The sequence below is a fragment of the Centruroides sculpturatus genome, unplaced genomic scaffold, assembly GCF_000671375.1.
Source record: "Centruroides sculpturatus isolate CEXI.00-Female unplaced genomic scaffold, Cexi_2.0 scaffold528, whole genome shotgun sequence".
Classification (NCBI taxonomy): Eukaryota; Metazoa; Arthropoda; class Arachnida; order Scorpiones; family Buthidae; genus Centruroides; species Centruroides sculpturatus.
This window is the reverse complement of record NW_019384819.1, coordinates 351,256-367,645: the sequence shown is the minus strand read 5'-3', so window position 1 is coordinate 367,645 and position 16,390 is coordinate 351,256. Positions and strand designations below refer to the sequence as shown.

The following is a 16,390-nucleotide window of genomic DNA, read 5'->3' as shown; positions in this document are numbered from 1 at the left end:
CTTTACCTTAGATCTGGATCTGTATAGATCACTTTTTGTAAGAAATAAATGTTTCACATACATTTCATTCTTCCGTTAATGTAGAGTTTGACAGTTTTTCACCAAATTTCATGCATTTTCCTAATGTATTTCATGACCTTAGCAATTTTTCTCTTTTTTCCTTAATTNGATAGATATTAAAACATAAGAAATTTATTATTATAATAGTAATTATGCACATCTTAAATTATTAAATTATTAACATAATTTAAGTTATTTACATAATTAAAATTATGAAACTTGTATATATTAACTAGTAAACTTGCATTTAAAATAAAATTTGATTTATTATATATACATATAATTAGTTAATTGTCTATTGCAATAATGAAATACAATGTTGTTATAATTAATAGACATATATATATATATATATAATGTTTTGAAATGTTGTAACTAATATATAAAGTTAACGGTATGGTTTAATCTGTAATCAAATTTGACAAGGGATAAGAAATAAATTAAATTATTGTAGTCATATCACGTGTCCCTATGCAAAAGTTATTATAGGGCTCCACATAGTTTATATTTTAAGTTTTATATATAGGCTCTGTATATATTTAAAACTTAACGAAAATATAAACTATGTGTTAAATATGTGTGTTATATATCTTGTATATGTATATATAACATACGTATCCAAATATTTTATATTTTTCCTTATCAAAATGTTAGCAACCAACCAGAATCCAAAAGGTTCGGGCCTCAATGCACTGATTTGCCTGCATCTAACTAGATCTGCTATTGCATATATGCCCTTACATTTTATTAATATATAAATTTTGTATTAACTAAACATTTTATTAATATATAAATCTGGTATTAACTAAGGATTTTATTTAAAAACAGATCTAACATACAATAAATCAATTAGCAACAAAATGAAATTATATGTTATCACACACTTTTTTTTTTATCAAGTTTAGATGTCATTACCTAGTTATTACTCTTGTGTTAAATCAATTTTTATATTACATATGGTTTAAAAAAGACAATATATATTTTACTTTATTTCAAAGTAATTTTACAAATTTGGTTTCTCTCGCTCCACATACAGATCTATAAAATGTATCTTAAAAAACCAGTTCCAAATAGCCAAATAGAAAATTTGAAGTTTAACTGAATATTAAATATTAATATTTATTTTAAAATAAAGTTGTATATAATGAGAACTTAGTTTATGAAGTATAAAAGCATTAAGATTGAAGTTTTTGTTTGTCATTTTTTGCTAAGAAAATGTTTATCTAACTTGAAAATTAATGCATTCTTACTGAAAGGCTTGATACGCAATATAAAAAATGTGTTTTGAAAACATTCATTGATTTCAAAATTCTGAGTTCATCAACTGTCAGGGGGAACTTCTGAAGTGTTACTTCTGAATCAGGATGGTCTAAGGATTTGCATATGTGGGTGGTGCTGAGGAGGCAGACGACAAATGTCTTACAAAGAAACTTTATTATTTGCAGAAAGGATTCTTACATGGTCTAGCTGGTTTGTTACAGTCTATCATTTGTAATTCTTCCCGACATAGAGGAGTGATGTGACTCCAGCCTTCTAGTAGTTTCCTGTTGACTGGTTGGTGACATTGGCAGACAAAGGTGATATGGCACTCAGCACAGTGGATAGTGCAAAGGGAGAATAGCTTTGATGACACAATTAGAAGAGTTATCCGAAGGGAGAGAGAGTGCCTCTCTCAATGCAATGACACTCTGCATCTCGCATACAGAGAGTCTATTGACTCACTGTGTGCAGGTGCACAGTTTACGAAAAGTGATTTTGTCCTTCAAGATCAGGGATTATATCAATCTCCAGTTTTCAATCGGGCCTTCCAATTGGTTGATCTTCTTCATCCTCACTTTCCGAGTGGCTGGTCCCTCATTACTAAGTGTAACAGGACTCCAGCTCGGAGTTCAGGAGAGATCAAACTCAGAGCTGAATTCGATCTCCAAATGATTGTAGGGCAACATTCCTGCTAAGATTTATGACTCTGTTTTACATTTTAACATAAATAAAAGTGTGTCTGACTATAAACATTTTCCTTGCCCTTTTTTAACAAATAAATTTTTTCTCCCAATCAACTAAATTTTTGCTAATTTCATAATGGTTCAGACCTGTCCAGAACCTCACAAAATGCAGCAGATCTTTGTTGATATTTTACAAAAATGTCAGTTTCTCTAAAAAATGCACATGAATAACCTTTACAAGATCTGAATACAAAGCTGTATTATTTTTTTAATGCTTTAATAGAACAACTTATATTTGAAGTATTAAAAATAAAAAAGTATGATTAAAATTTATTTCTCCAAAGTGATCTGTAAGAATTCCTTATGATACAAATAGCTATCAAACATTTAGAACATACACACATATGAGTATTAAAAATTTATATATAAATAAAATTAATAATAAAAACATGTAATGACTATAACATGATATAAAATTTATTTTGTATTAAAAATCTTTTATATATATGAAATATAAAATAAACTATAAATACTTCTAATTTTTTATAGGATATTTTATTGAATTATATTTGTAACCTTTATCTTTTCTACAAAATTATGTAATAAGAATGATTGAAATAATATATAAATAATACTGCAATCCATATTAGCATTATAAAATATTGTATAAAATATTCAAAATACATTGAGTTGTGAATATCAGATTTCATAAGGTTTTTATTAAATGTGAAAATAGAATTTAATTAAAAGTTTTACATTATAATTAAATTTTATGTTTTAAATGTTGTAAGAAAGTGATGTTTTTGAGCAAATTGTGAAATCATCACTATTTTTTTTTATTTGATTTAGTTTTACTAGCATCAGATTTTCCTGCTGTTTCTTCGTCACTATCTTCTTCCTCTTGACTCATTAATGTTTTAGCTAATTTTATAGCGTAGAATTCATTATAATGCAACTTCCTTTTTTCTTCAAAAGATTTCTTTTTATCTGGAATAATTTTAAATTCATATTCAAGCTTAACAGAATTTTAAATAACAGAAGTTGAATTTAGATTTCAATCATAAAAATAATAATTTACAACATATTTTTTCTAACATTTTCATAGTTATTCAGTTTTATTAAAAAAATTATACAGTGGTGCATGTGTACGTCCTGACAAAAAAATTTAATTATTCAAAAAGTGCAAATTCAATTCACATCAAATCAAATGCAATTAATTAAGTAGTAAATGAACTACAAAATATAATTTTTAAAATATTTGCTTGCAGACATAACCAATTCTGTAGGCATTCATAAAACTGGTGTCTGACTCCTGCTGAAATTCCTTTCATTGCATCTCTGATGTGTACGGTACATGAAGAATCTGCATGTACTCCATTGGAGACAGATTTTATCTTTAGTTGCCTCCCTATATTGCAAAGTTTGTTGAAGTTTAAATCAAGGCTGTAATGGGACTATTCAATACTGACTCTAGCAGTTTCTAACAAAGTTCAAAAATTACAGTATTTTCTAGTCAAGATAAACATATGTTCCACCTGGAACAATCAACACTAATTGTTCTGATGAATAAAGTATAATTTCTCATTGATAGTTAAGGTTTTTCTATAAAGAAAAAAAATATTTTCAATAATGCTGTTTATCAATATTCAAAAGCATTCTGATGTTATTTGGCTGCAACTGTGTTGGAATAGATAATTTTAATTATGTCCTCTCTTATGCTGATGATAATTGTCTAAATGTTGAATACGCAATACATTTTAAAATCAGCTAATTTCTGAATAACCCATTATAATTTTTATAATATGAAGTAAAAATGCTTTAATTGTATAGCTCTTATTTAAAGAAATTATTTGTTTTTTTTTTTTACCTTTATCTATGCCATATTCATTATATTTATCTTCATTTGTGTCATTTACACGTCTTGTTGGTAATTCTTTTATTCTAAAAGATGCATAATATTATTAAAATACATATATGTAAGATAGATACAGTAAACTGTATAGAATAAAAATCTAAATTTTAATTATTTGATATTACTTTTTTATTAGTGACTGAACGTCAAGTGAGACTTTCTCATCTGAAGCTTCTTTTTCAATGTCATAATGTGTGAATGGGGTTTTAGGTTCATCTACTATCATATGACCATAATCTTTATCTGGTGGATGTAATGTTTGTAATATGTTCATTTCATCCCATTTAACAGGTTTGTCAATATTGCTACTAAAAACATAAAAATATATTCTAAACTTAAAAATTTAATTAAATTAATCAGCAAAATTAGAAGGGAAAATAATATAAGGAAAGAAATGTTTAATAAATATTTTCAAAGAAGATAGTTAAGTTGGAAATTCATTCTAAGTGATGCAAGGAAAAATAAAAGTGTTCTTTCTTTTTGGATAATTCATATTAAAGTGTACTGACACTTTGATCATTAGTTAGCTAATTGTTGAATTAAATGAGTTTAGAATTATATATATGAATACTTATATAAGTAACTACATCTTTAAAAGAAAATCCTCATGATATAATTGATTTAACATTCATCATGAATCAAAGAATATAAGTCTAGAAATCATTTATTTACATTTTTCCATAAAACATATTCATTTTTTATACAAGTATGAATATGGGATTTAGAAAAATGAATTTTTTTCATTTAAAAATAACAGTTTTGCATATTATCCATTCAATACATTAATTTTGTTTATTTCTGCTTTATACAATTACTAGCTGTTACCCCGACTTCGCCTGCAGAGGTTTTGCAAGCAAACCCCATTTATATTCAGTATTTCAACAACCATAGTAATTGTTATATAACACCTACCACTGAGAATGATGAGAATTCCCGAGAATCAAATGAACTGTTTTCAATTTGACGAATTTTCTGGAACATGTACAATTATTCTATAATCAAACGAATATGCAATAGCAAATTTGAATTTAAAACGGTTCAAACATTTGGTTAAAAAATAGAAATATATAAAAATATTTATAACAATGTATGAAATGAAATGCTCTCTCTCCCTCCCCCTGCAGAGAAATTTCAACAAATCCCTTCTTAGTGTGCATTCCCATGGCATACCCTACTAAAACACAGTTAAAAACAAAAAATTGCATCTAAAATATTACAGTAGAAGCCATTCTTCTGGTTAAGCCTTAGTGCTCTCCCTCTCCCCCCGCTGGGAAATTTCGAAAAATCCCTTCTTAGTGTGCATTTCCATGATGTACTCTGTGTACCAAATTTCACTTGTTTAGGTTCAGCAGTTTGCTCTGGGCGATGATGAATCAGTGACTAAGTCAGTCAGTCAGGACAAGTAATTTTATATATTTAGATTATTTCTTATAATAGTTTAAGAAAAATATCTGTATTTGAAAATATTTGAAACAGCTTTAGCAAAGCAAAATTAATTTTTTAGAATAACAATGAGCTGGTAAATGTTTTATTTTCCATAATTATTAACAAAAATAGATTGAAAGGTGATTTTATTATATCAAACTATCTTCATTATACTCAGGAATAATCAAGTTATTTACCAGCACTGGGTTATTGTAAGAACTAATGATTTCAATTATTTTCAGTGACCATCATCAAGTTACAAACTAATTAAACAATAAACCAGAATGCTGATAAATAATTTGATTATTTTTGAGTATTTATAATAGCTAGTTAGAATTTTTCAAAGGACTATTTCTATTGTTTTTATGTCTTCTATAAATTACCATAAACCACAATAAGTCTCATAATATCAAAAAAATTGTATTGTAGATAAAACCAAAATAAATGAAAAATCTTATTAAAATTGAGATTATCTACTATAAGCAAAATCAAATCATATAATTTATTTGTGAGCTAATACATTGTACAATAAATATAATTCAGTTTAATTCTAACCTAAAATAAATAAGATAAAACATTGAAACAGGAAAAGATAGGAATGTTGTAAAAAAAAATTAGGAATTTATACCTTGTTGTTCTCAATCCTTATCATTCTATATAGGAGCAACCAAAAGAGCATTCAAAAGAAGAGGCCTCAAGAATATAAATGTGAGAAACATAACAAAGAACACAACTAATCAAAGTGTGGAATGAGATCAAAATCATATATTCACTCAAAACATCCAAGAGTTATTACTGAATCTATTTTAATAAAAATTGAAAAGACTTGCTCTTAATCAATGAGCAACTAAGATATTTATTAATAATAATTTAATTGCTTTTTATGCATGTTCTAATTTTCAAAAAGAAAAGAAAATGATATTCATTTTTATTAAATTATAGATTGCCTAATGAAGGGTCTATTGTAGAAGGATGAAAGCACTGCAATTTTTAATTTTTTAAAATTAATTTCTTGTTTTAATTTGTAGCATACACTTTCAATGATATAAAAAGTTTAACATTAAAGTAATGTCATTTTTGTTTTTAAATATAAACTAATGATATTAATAACTTAAACATGGATTGATTAATTGATTGATCATACATGTAAAACATTTTTATGCATAGGCCTTAAAGCTGGATACTGTAAAAAGCTAAATACATTTAAATTGACTATAATACAGAATAAAATACAAAAAGAGAATCAAATTGGTACATTAATGTTACAAGACTGAATTTCTATTTAATCAATGTAATATTAAGTACAACCATTGCTGAAAAAACAAATACATATGATATTGGAAATGTATACAAAATATTTGTCAGGTATAGAACATTTATATTTAAATTTGTTAATAGATCTTATAATGGAAAATAATGTATATTGATATTAAATTAAAATGCTTGAATGATTATTGAAATATTCTAAATAAAATATTAAGAAAATAAAATTATTTTTAAACAGAAAACATTTTCAAATTATCCTAATTATAAAAAAATACTTTTATTACTTTTCATTTGTAGGTTGGAAATTTTTTGATGTTTTCAGAATACTTTTTCGTGAATAATCATTAATTTCTCCTGGTTTAATTGAATGGGCACTGCTGGATAATAATTTTAAAAAATTCATGCATTAAAATTTATTTTGAACAAATTCATTATACTAAAACATGATGAACATATATAGAAAAAAGAATATATATATATATATGCATGTGTAATATAGAGAGTTGTTCAAAAGTACAGTAATGCACTCGAGAGGATGCTTTCGCACATAGCATGTATATACTGTAATTTACGGGGAACATGTAATTTACGGTGTAAATCGCCACAATATTTAATCATGAAGTTAAATAATAATAAACTTGCATCGTATATCATGATGATTAAATATTATGACGATTTACATTTTACACCGTAAATTAAATTTTTCCCTGACAACATTCCATATAGGTACTGTACCACACATGTGCTGTGTGTGAAAGAATCCTCTGATGCGTTACTTTTGAACAACTGGTATATTCTTTCTCTTATTAAATTATAAAAAATTTCTCACTTTTCATCATCTTCAGAGTGCGGATTTTTTGATTTTTTTGAAATCTTTTTTTGCGGTTGATTTTTTTTCTCCGACATTTTTCTTTCATATTATAGAGCTATAAAACTTAAAAGATAACTGAAAGTTTAGTTTTCACTTTAAACAATCTGCATTTAACTCTTATATATAATAATATGTTACTAAATAAATATTAATTACATAATAAATAATTTTTGAAACTTTTACAAGCTGAAGTTTTTCATTAATCAATTTCATTTAATTTCAAGTACAAATCACCGAATCAGAGAATGCTCTTTTTCGCAATTTTTTATTCTAATACGAATCTTTCTTTCGGAGTAGGCTATTTGTCGACTTTTGATAAACAAACTTATAATACGTATCCCGGGAGAAACTACCTTTTTTGTTTTATGTTAAATATTTTATTTTTGTATTGTTCAGTTTATTTTTTCTTTGTTAAACAGAAGGATCAAATTGTTTGTGTAGACAACCGAATGGCCGAGGCGAAAAAGGCGTCAGCCTCCCATTCTGGGGATTCCGGAATTTGAATTCGTGTGAGCAAAAATATCCAGCAATATTTCATAGGCGGTTTGTTCCGGATAGGCCCACCAGTGGCCAAGCGGTTCTGTTTCCTGAACACTGTGAGTTCGGTCGTCGGTTCGCGCCTCGCCAGGACGGGCTGGCCACGTGGAGTTTTCCGATTTTCTCCACGTCTGTAACGCCTAAATAGGGGCAAGTTACCCTTAAAAAGACCTTTCGGAAGGCATATTCCCTAGGCAGATCGCCCAAGTATTGCCTTAATAAAATAAAGTGTCGGGCCTCGTCCCTCACCACCCAGTCATCCCATACCCATCGTGGATTCGGCTAAGCCCATAATGCGGGTGACTGGCTCGACATATTTTTTTTTTTCATTTTCCACTTTCTAATACTACCAAATCAATTTAATACTTCATAATAACATTAAAAATATTAAGATTTTTAATCAAAAATAGTATTTTAAAAAGTTATATACATTATACCATTAATTTACTAGTAAAATATTTCAGATTTTAGAAAAACTTACCGATTATTGAATACAAAAACAATGCCAAAATCAAATTGTTGAAACGTTATTACTAAAAACTTTTTATTTTTTTTTGTGTCATTGAAATATTTTTAATTGTAAATTAACTATTTTCATTAAATATCTCAAATAAAACTTTTCATGCAAATTTTATTTTAAATCAAGTAAATTAAATATAAATTAATTAGTACATTTTAATCAATTATTATTATTAAATTTTTATTTTATTAAATTTACTAGTAACGAGTAATTATTTATTGTGATATCGTCACAATGTCAGGCTGCAATTTTTAATCATATTTTAAATTTATTTAACTTAAATTATATGATCTCCACCTCAAATTATTACTGTAATATATTGCCCCTGCACATCATACTTTCCCTTTAACAATACAGTCATGCCGGTCATTTATCTAACTCCTTTCAGGGGAAAATTTTTGAATTAAAATAACGTGACTTTCAGTTTACATCGGAAGTTCATATACAGTTAATCGGAGCCTCTTGTCCCTAAGGTTTCCATATTCTGGTTTCGTCATTCATCTATCTAGCATCGTTCTCGAGATTAAGGAAAGATAGGCAGACGGACGACAGTGGGAATTTATAGGTCTACAATGTTTCCAAATTGCAGCCCAACTAATGCTCCATTAAACATTAACACAATTTATGTGTTATACAGTATTCATTGCTATTTATCATTACATAATAAAATTTTAATAAAATGTTTATGTTCTATTTCGTTTTGATATTTAGTACTAATACTTTATTATTCTCAATAAAATAACTTGACCATTGAGTGATAAATAAAACTGTTCAAAGTCCATTGTGAACCTGTAAATCATCAAATATCGTCATCCGACAAAGACAACAATTCTCAGCATGCAAGACTACATATATAGTAGATATGAATTTACTTAATACTAAAAAACTAAAAACTTGTTTCCATGTTTTATTGTACTACATGTAATAAAATATACTACAATTTATATAAGGCTCACCAGTGGATGAGTGGATGAACTTGTGAACAGGTTTGCTGCTCAACAGACTAGCCGCGTGGAGTTTTGACTTTCCTTCAGATGTCTAACATCTACATAAAGACCAGTTTCACATTGAAAGTAGAGCCTACCCGTGGCCAAGCGGTCTTCGTATCCTGAACATTGGGAGTTCGGTCGTGAGTTCGCGCATCGCTCGGACGGGCTGGCCACGTGGAGTTTTCCGGATTTTCTCCACGTCTGTAACGCCTAAATAGGGGCCAGTTTCCCTAAAAAGACCTCCCGGAAGGCATCCCCCTAGGCAGATCGCCCAAGTATTGCGTTGCCATAACTTAACAAACAAACACATTGAAAGTCTTCTTAGGAGGCACACCTCTCTTAGAAGATTGCGCGTATTGCATTGCCTTTTCCCATCAATGTATTCTTAAATTACTGCTTTTTATAAAATCATTTCTTTATAAATGATTTTAATATAACATTTTAAAAGTAATTTTAAACTTATAACTAATATTAAATTTTATAATAATAAAAGAATTGCGTAGTAGTAAGCGCCCAGACTGTTCTGACTGTCGCTGCATCTTTTTAACATTAATGTTTACATTTTATTAATTTGACTTATTATCGTGTTTAAGTTACGAAACCGATTACTAAGCATTTTAATTAAATGTTTAAATGAATATTTGAAGCTTTATCTCCTCTTATCTTCAGCATTTATCTGCCAGTAAAATATTTCACGTATTCTCAAATGTAAGCGAAATTGGACTAAAATAATCATATATCATTTAGTTTAACAAATATTAGGTCATTAGTATAAATATTAATTCAATGATTCAATGTCTGGCGACTCTGAATCATTGAACCAGTTGATTATTTGAATTAACCCAGTTTGTCATCTTGGCAATAGAATAACAACAAATATATATATATATTTATGAGCCTAAAGAATTTAATAAAATTTCGATTTTTTTATGTAAACACTCTTCTGTTGGAGATTAATAAGTGCACACTTTTATCCGTGAAAATTTCGGCTTCTTACAAGCTTTGTTATTGGTAGGTTATTTACTGTAGACTCTCGATAATTCGAAGTTGAACGGATAGAAAAAGTTTCTAGTTAATGAAATTCGAGTTATGGATACTACTATTATTTCAACGGGATAAATATCACAATACAATCAGACTTAAATACATCATCTATAACTTTTAGATACGTTTATGTACAAAACAAAACGTTGACACTATTAGTCAAACAAGTATTATCCTTCCAAATGATACTTTTCATCTCTTGTAACGAGATCAGTCTAGTCGTCATTGATGTAGTCATTGGATTCTGACGAATTCCAATTTATTCGAAGTGCCAACAAATTGTCGGCCTAAATCTGTTTTTTTGTGAAGTAATTTGCAATGGTTCTTTGTGAAACTTCATTCTAAGCTCTGTTAGCCATTCGCATTGAATCTACTAGCAAGTCACGCAAATTGATGGGATCAATCTCAATAACACGCAACATCTTTCGTACGATTAAGTTTGTGTCATAATTTAAAGTTTTCAATGATTTCTTGATACAAATATTGCAATCTAAAAATTGTATTTACCGATAAAAATTGAACTTCAAGTGGAAATCGTTAAATTAAACATGGACTGCAATTGTGTATATAAAATAAGTTTTCCGTTTTCGGCAATAATGCGAGTTTCTAATTTTTTCATCCAGTTACAGAAAAGTATTGACATCATTTATGTTTTTTTATTTGCTAAATATTGTAAGTTATGGGTAGCGTCTTGGCATTGCGGAAAGATCGAGGTTTCAAAGATTTTCTAATTAATAGCGATGGTAGTTCTTTATTACCTGTCATGTTTGATCCCAAAAGAAGAGTTACACATTCTCTGCTTTTTTACTTCTGTAACGCGAATCACCTTTTAACATCACTGTTTTTCCGGTAGCATTTAAAAAATAAGCCCGTTTCGTCTCACTGAAAACGCCATCAGGCCTATCGTTCTGTAGGCTCAAACTTTTCAATCACGTATGTACTGTACCGTACTTTCACTACAGATTTTATAGAAAATTTCAAGATGTTTGCTTCGGAAATGAAGTTTCTTTTATTCCATCGTACATAGTCATTACCAGCGTAAAACCTGCATATTGTAGGTTTTTTAAATCTTACACCCTGCAGATGCGCAAATGTGACGTAATGGAAGAGAAAGTGAGAGTGAAAGTTTACAATACATGAGAATGTAGCTTGACAGTATTAACGGAATTAGTTTTAATTAAATGAGACTAAGATAACTCTGTCCTACAAAAATAAAATAAGTAAAATACGAGAAGATAAGAAGAAAATGTGAAAATAAGTAGAACGACGACTGGAACAAATTGAAAAATAAATAAATAAAAGAAAGCAGTGGTAATTGAAAATATAAAAATTAGATCTATATCACAGCGGCAAAGTTGGCAATGGAAGTTAATTGCTAAGTATGTCGCTATGGCATAACGATAAGTATAAAGAAGTTTTAAAAAAGTTTTCATAATTTCACTGAATGATATATCATTGGAAGCATCTTTTTGTTTCTCTGTTCTTAAAAGTGATCATTAAGTTTATTAAGTTTGCCCTTTAAAAAACTGATGTCAATAAGCCTACAATTGTAATCTGTTTTGATCATATTTTTCATTTATATATCCAATGGCTCTTAGTTCTTTGGTTTCTATCCAAATTAAAAAAAGTTGTAGTGAAAAGAAGATTGCTGACCTAATCTAAGTGGATAGCCTATAATTAGCCTACATAGAAAACTCTAAAACAAAATGTTAAATATAATTAATATTCAGTGAGTTTAAGATTTAACTAAGTAATTAAAAAGCAAATTGTCATGTTAATATATGATAATTACTGGTAATTATAATAATTTCTGTACTTTCTTACACATTAATTTGATATTTTTTATGTTTTATTTATAAGTGATATTTTACTCTTTACTTTTTAAAACCGGCATTATATTTAAAAAAATAGAATACATTATACAAAACATATTCAGTTTTATGTATTGTAGAAAAAATGAAATCTGTACTTATTTACTTTTTTGTAGAATTTCAATGACCAATTTGAAATTAAGCATAGATTTTTACAAAAACATTTTAAACAAATTTAAGTAACTCAACATTTATTTCACTTTCTGGATTTTTTCTATTGATAATTTAAAAGTATAATATCCAGTTTTATATTCACACATTGCCAAGACTTTATATCCTCATTTGTTTGGTTTCAAAGATGTTCTATTTTAATGTTCTGTGATCTTTGAAAGAAATTATTGCTTCATTGACTTATATATTTGATCAATGTCTTGCATTTTCATGAAAGAAAAATGCAGTATATCAGTTATTGTAACTTAGAGTTTATTAGAATCATTTGTTTTGATGCAGATCTACTGAACCGACAAGAAAAAAAAAAAAAAAGAAGAATCAATCACTGGACCAGTATTGGTCAATTCTTGTCAATATTTTGATTTTTTACTACATTATTACTCCTATCCAAGCTATGCATTCTTCTCAGTCACATCTTTCCAATAAGGTAGTTCACTTCTTATTGTATACAGATTTGTTTGATTCACAATCAGTTTTATAGCTTCATTTGTATAAGAGTCTATTAAATTATTTTGACTGAAATATCAAGAGAAGAACATGACTATGTTGACCTCAGTTTTTAACAAAATGCTAAAACATTTCAGTCAGTAAATATTGGTCATTCTGTGTCCTTATTATTATGGGTAAATTTATTTTCCAATTGTCACTATTGCTAGCTGGAATATAATGAATCATAATTTTGTTTCTTTTGTTTACGCATTCTTTTCTTGATGGATTTTCTTTTGAAACAAGAAAGAGATAATTTGGATCACATTACTGTTTATCATAATCATCATCATCATTTTCAAATTGCAATATATCTGCAGCTTCTTCTATTATATTGATAATTCTTCTAAAGCAGATCACACATAAATACTAATGGATAGTTTTGAATGTAAATTCTGTGATAAAAATAATTTAATTTGTTATTATTACTTCATCTACATCAAAATCAGTTTCATTTTCTGAATCCAATTAATGTCAGACAATGAATAAAGATTCATCTAAAATTATTTATAAATTAGTAGCTTTCCATTACCATTACATACCATCTATAAATAAAAAATAAATAAATAACTTAAAAATTAGAACACAATGGCACAAATAGGTTAGATGAATGGTTGATTTTACATTGGACAGAAGCAGCAATGCACCCAGTATATTGTTCATTTCAGATACTGGCAAATAACTTGCCATTAAATATTTTCATAGAGAAAATCTACAATAACTAATATGTTTGCAAATAATTATCATAAATACAATGACAAATATCAACAATCAAACCCAAATGGGCAAAATTTGCAATTAAGATTATAAATACTTTATCTGTTTTGATAAAAATGTCACAAAGGTCAACTGATGCAAAATATCAGGCAAATGAAGACTCATTCATAGCAATTTCAAATGGCAAAGTCACTTTGTACTAAGTTGGAGTACTGTTGAACATGTTTCAGAATTAGAAATATATAGTATATCAGTATTAAGTGGCAATATATTACTATTGTCCAAAAGAAACAAATAGCAAATATGTTATGATTATTCATTTTAAAGGATTAATAATGTTTTAAGTCAGCACTTATGATTAAACTAATTATAAATTAAAAATCATTTAATAATTAAATGCTATACAATATCTTAAAATTTATGTAGAACTGTTCATCATAGTTCAAATAACATTACTATTAACATGCAACCTAGTTTGAAAGTATGTTTGAATCCTGGTTTGTGCTGGTATTTTGATTAATTTCTAAATTAATTAAAATAATGACTACTTGATGATTAAAATTAATAATAATGGCAAAATGCTTGCCTAAATTATCAAAGTTGTTAAATTATTAATACATTTTCAAATTATTATGATTTATTAAGATACAATAAGATTTATTATATGCAGAAAATCTTATTTTTGTTGTTCCAACTGATGAAGACCTATATGAGTAGGTCAAAAATGTTTTGGCCTATTAAAATTTATTGCTGGAGTTATTCAAGGTTTGCTGTTCATTTGTTCAGATACTTATCCAGTTACAGTAATTCTTATATTACTCTACAGTTTTGAATTTTTTTATGAAGATGAATTTAATTATACAATTACTATATCATATGTTAGATTTTAAAACATTTTTAGAACTTAAAAAGCAATGTTTCAGATAAATTTTAAAAATTTATAAGAGGGAAAATTTAACATTAAAGATATTGGATGGCTATAAATAACACCACCAATCAGTCCAATTTATATAAATTAATATAATCTATCAATACATGAATAAAATCTTTAGATGTCAGAGGAAAAATTTTTTAGTTAAAATAAAGTATCTGAAATTAAAACAAAAAATTGATAAAGTTCATTTAAAATGTTGATTAATAATAATATAACTTAACCTTACTTAATATTAAAGCAGTAAAATAATATACAGTAAAATTAGATAAGATGGCACGAATTTGCAAAAAATCTATATCAGATGTTTCTCAATCTGGTCACTAGTGTCTCCAAGGACTTAGTTGATTTACTTGGGAATGACAAATTATTAGGGACTGTTTTAGGTTGGTGGACAAAGTTTATATATAGTAATAATATATCTTTAAATTTTACTAAAGTAAAAAACAAATTAAATAATACTTATTTGATTTTTTTAATTCATTTTATTTCTAATTTATTTTTGTTTTATATCAATATAGAAAGGAGTGTGAATTAAATCTAATGTTGGAAAGGGATTAACAAACAAAATAATAAATAAAAATTACATAGATTTAGAGAATCTATTTGTTTATCCTGTTTAGTACAGAATGTTTTTAAAATCAATTTTTAAATTTTAAATGCTTCCATTTTCACATTTGATTTTCAAATCACAAAACAATTTTATTATTTTTTTCAAAAATAAAAACAATTTATTTCAGCATAGTCTTTTTCTGTTATTTTTACAAGGAAAAGAATAATATTAGAGAATAAAAATTAATGCTTATGATTGTGAACTAAATAGCAAGTAACAATTTTATTACTTATTAAATGTATTAACCATTTTGTTATACACTGTGTGTTCTACAGAACAATTTTAATTTGAAATATGAAATTCCATATGAAGTAAATATATCATTTTTCAATAAAATCTTAAACTTGTAGTCTATATTCAATTTCATGTAAATTTGATCTTTTAAAGTTATTTTTTCTCAAATTTCCCACTTTCATTCAACTTTTATACAAATTTATAGACTTAGTTATTCTATACAGATATGAATTAACAATTTAAGAATTTACTGAAATAAGAGAAATTTATTCTGCAGAACATTTATATCTAATCAAATTGACTCTATATAGAACATAGTAATAATATGCAACAAAAATTCTATTGAAAAATTTAAATCAGACAACTTATTTGTAATAGTTATCAAGAATAAATGGACAATAATTATAAAAATTTGTCAAGTTTTATCGGCTATTTTAGTGTAAAAATGTAATTTGGTGTAATAAAACATGAAATTCATAATTTAATGGCATTATTAATTATTTAAATAAAACGTTTTCATGTAATTCACCTGTTAATAACACTGTAATATAAGTGTATAAAAATTCAATCGAAAAATAAGACAATTTCCAACTTTATCATAACTCGAAAAACATGGACCGAACACTAAAAAAAAAAGATCTATTTCAAAACAACAACAAATACCAAAACCACGTGACATTTTAAAACGATAAACATGGTTTGAATTTAAAAATTTCATCAATTTTCCACGTAATCTATTAACAATAATTAACTCGTAGATTAATTCGAAGCGAGAAAACATAAAATTTATTACATAAAAA

General features: G+C 26.9%; 1 protein-coding gene across 7 annotated transcripts; it reads right to left on the bottom strand.

The window, feature by feature from the left end:
• Nucleotides 1–2,676: 2,676 nt before the first annotated feature.
• On the bottom strand, nt 2,677–16,241 carry LOC111629900 (protein phosphatase inhibitor 2-like). Of its 7 annotated transcripts, none has more exons than XM_023373830.1 (6): nt 16,120–16,241; nt 7,436–7,540; nt 6,891–6,983; nt 4,041–4,223; nt 3,871–3,944; nt 2,677–2,990 (listed from the first exon to the last, which is right to left on the bottom strand). In XM_023373830.1, the coding sequence occupies exons 2-6, from the start codon at nt 7,510–7,512 to the stop codon at nt 2,830–2,832; spliced, it is 588 nt and encodes a 195-aa protein (XP_023229598.1). In that variant the 5' UTR covers nt 7,513–7,540; nt 16,120–16,241; the 3' UTR covers nt 2,677–2,829. The 7 variants fall into 7 exon arrangements, with proteins under 7 accessions (XP_023229598.1, XP_023229600.1, XP_023229603.1 ...); XM_023373832.1 differs by having other exon boundaries at nt 6,891–6,980; XM_023373835.1 differs by having other exon boundaries at nt 4,041–4,220; nt 6,891–6,980.
• Between the last annotated feature and the right edge of the window lie 149 nt (nt 16,242–16,390).

Bases quoted from the DNA above. Each gene is read 5' to 3' on its own strand.
- LOC111629900 (XM_023373830.1), bottom strand. From the start codon at position 7,512: ATGTCGGAGAAAAAAAATCAACCGCAAAAAAAGATTTCAAAAAAATCA. The intron at 4,224-6,890 runs GTAATAAAAGTA...TTATGTTTTTAG, and splicing joins TTCCAACCTACAAATGAAAA to TAGCAATATTGACAAACCTG. The intron at 2,991-3,870 runs GTAAAAAAAAAA...AAATTATTCCAG, and splicing joins TGAATATGGCATAGATAAAG to ATAAAAAGAAATCTTTTGAA.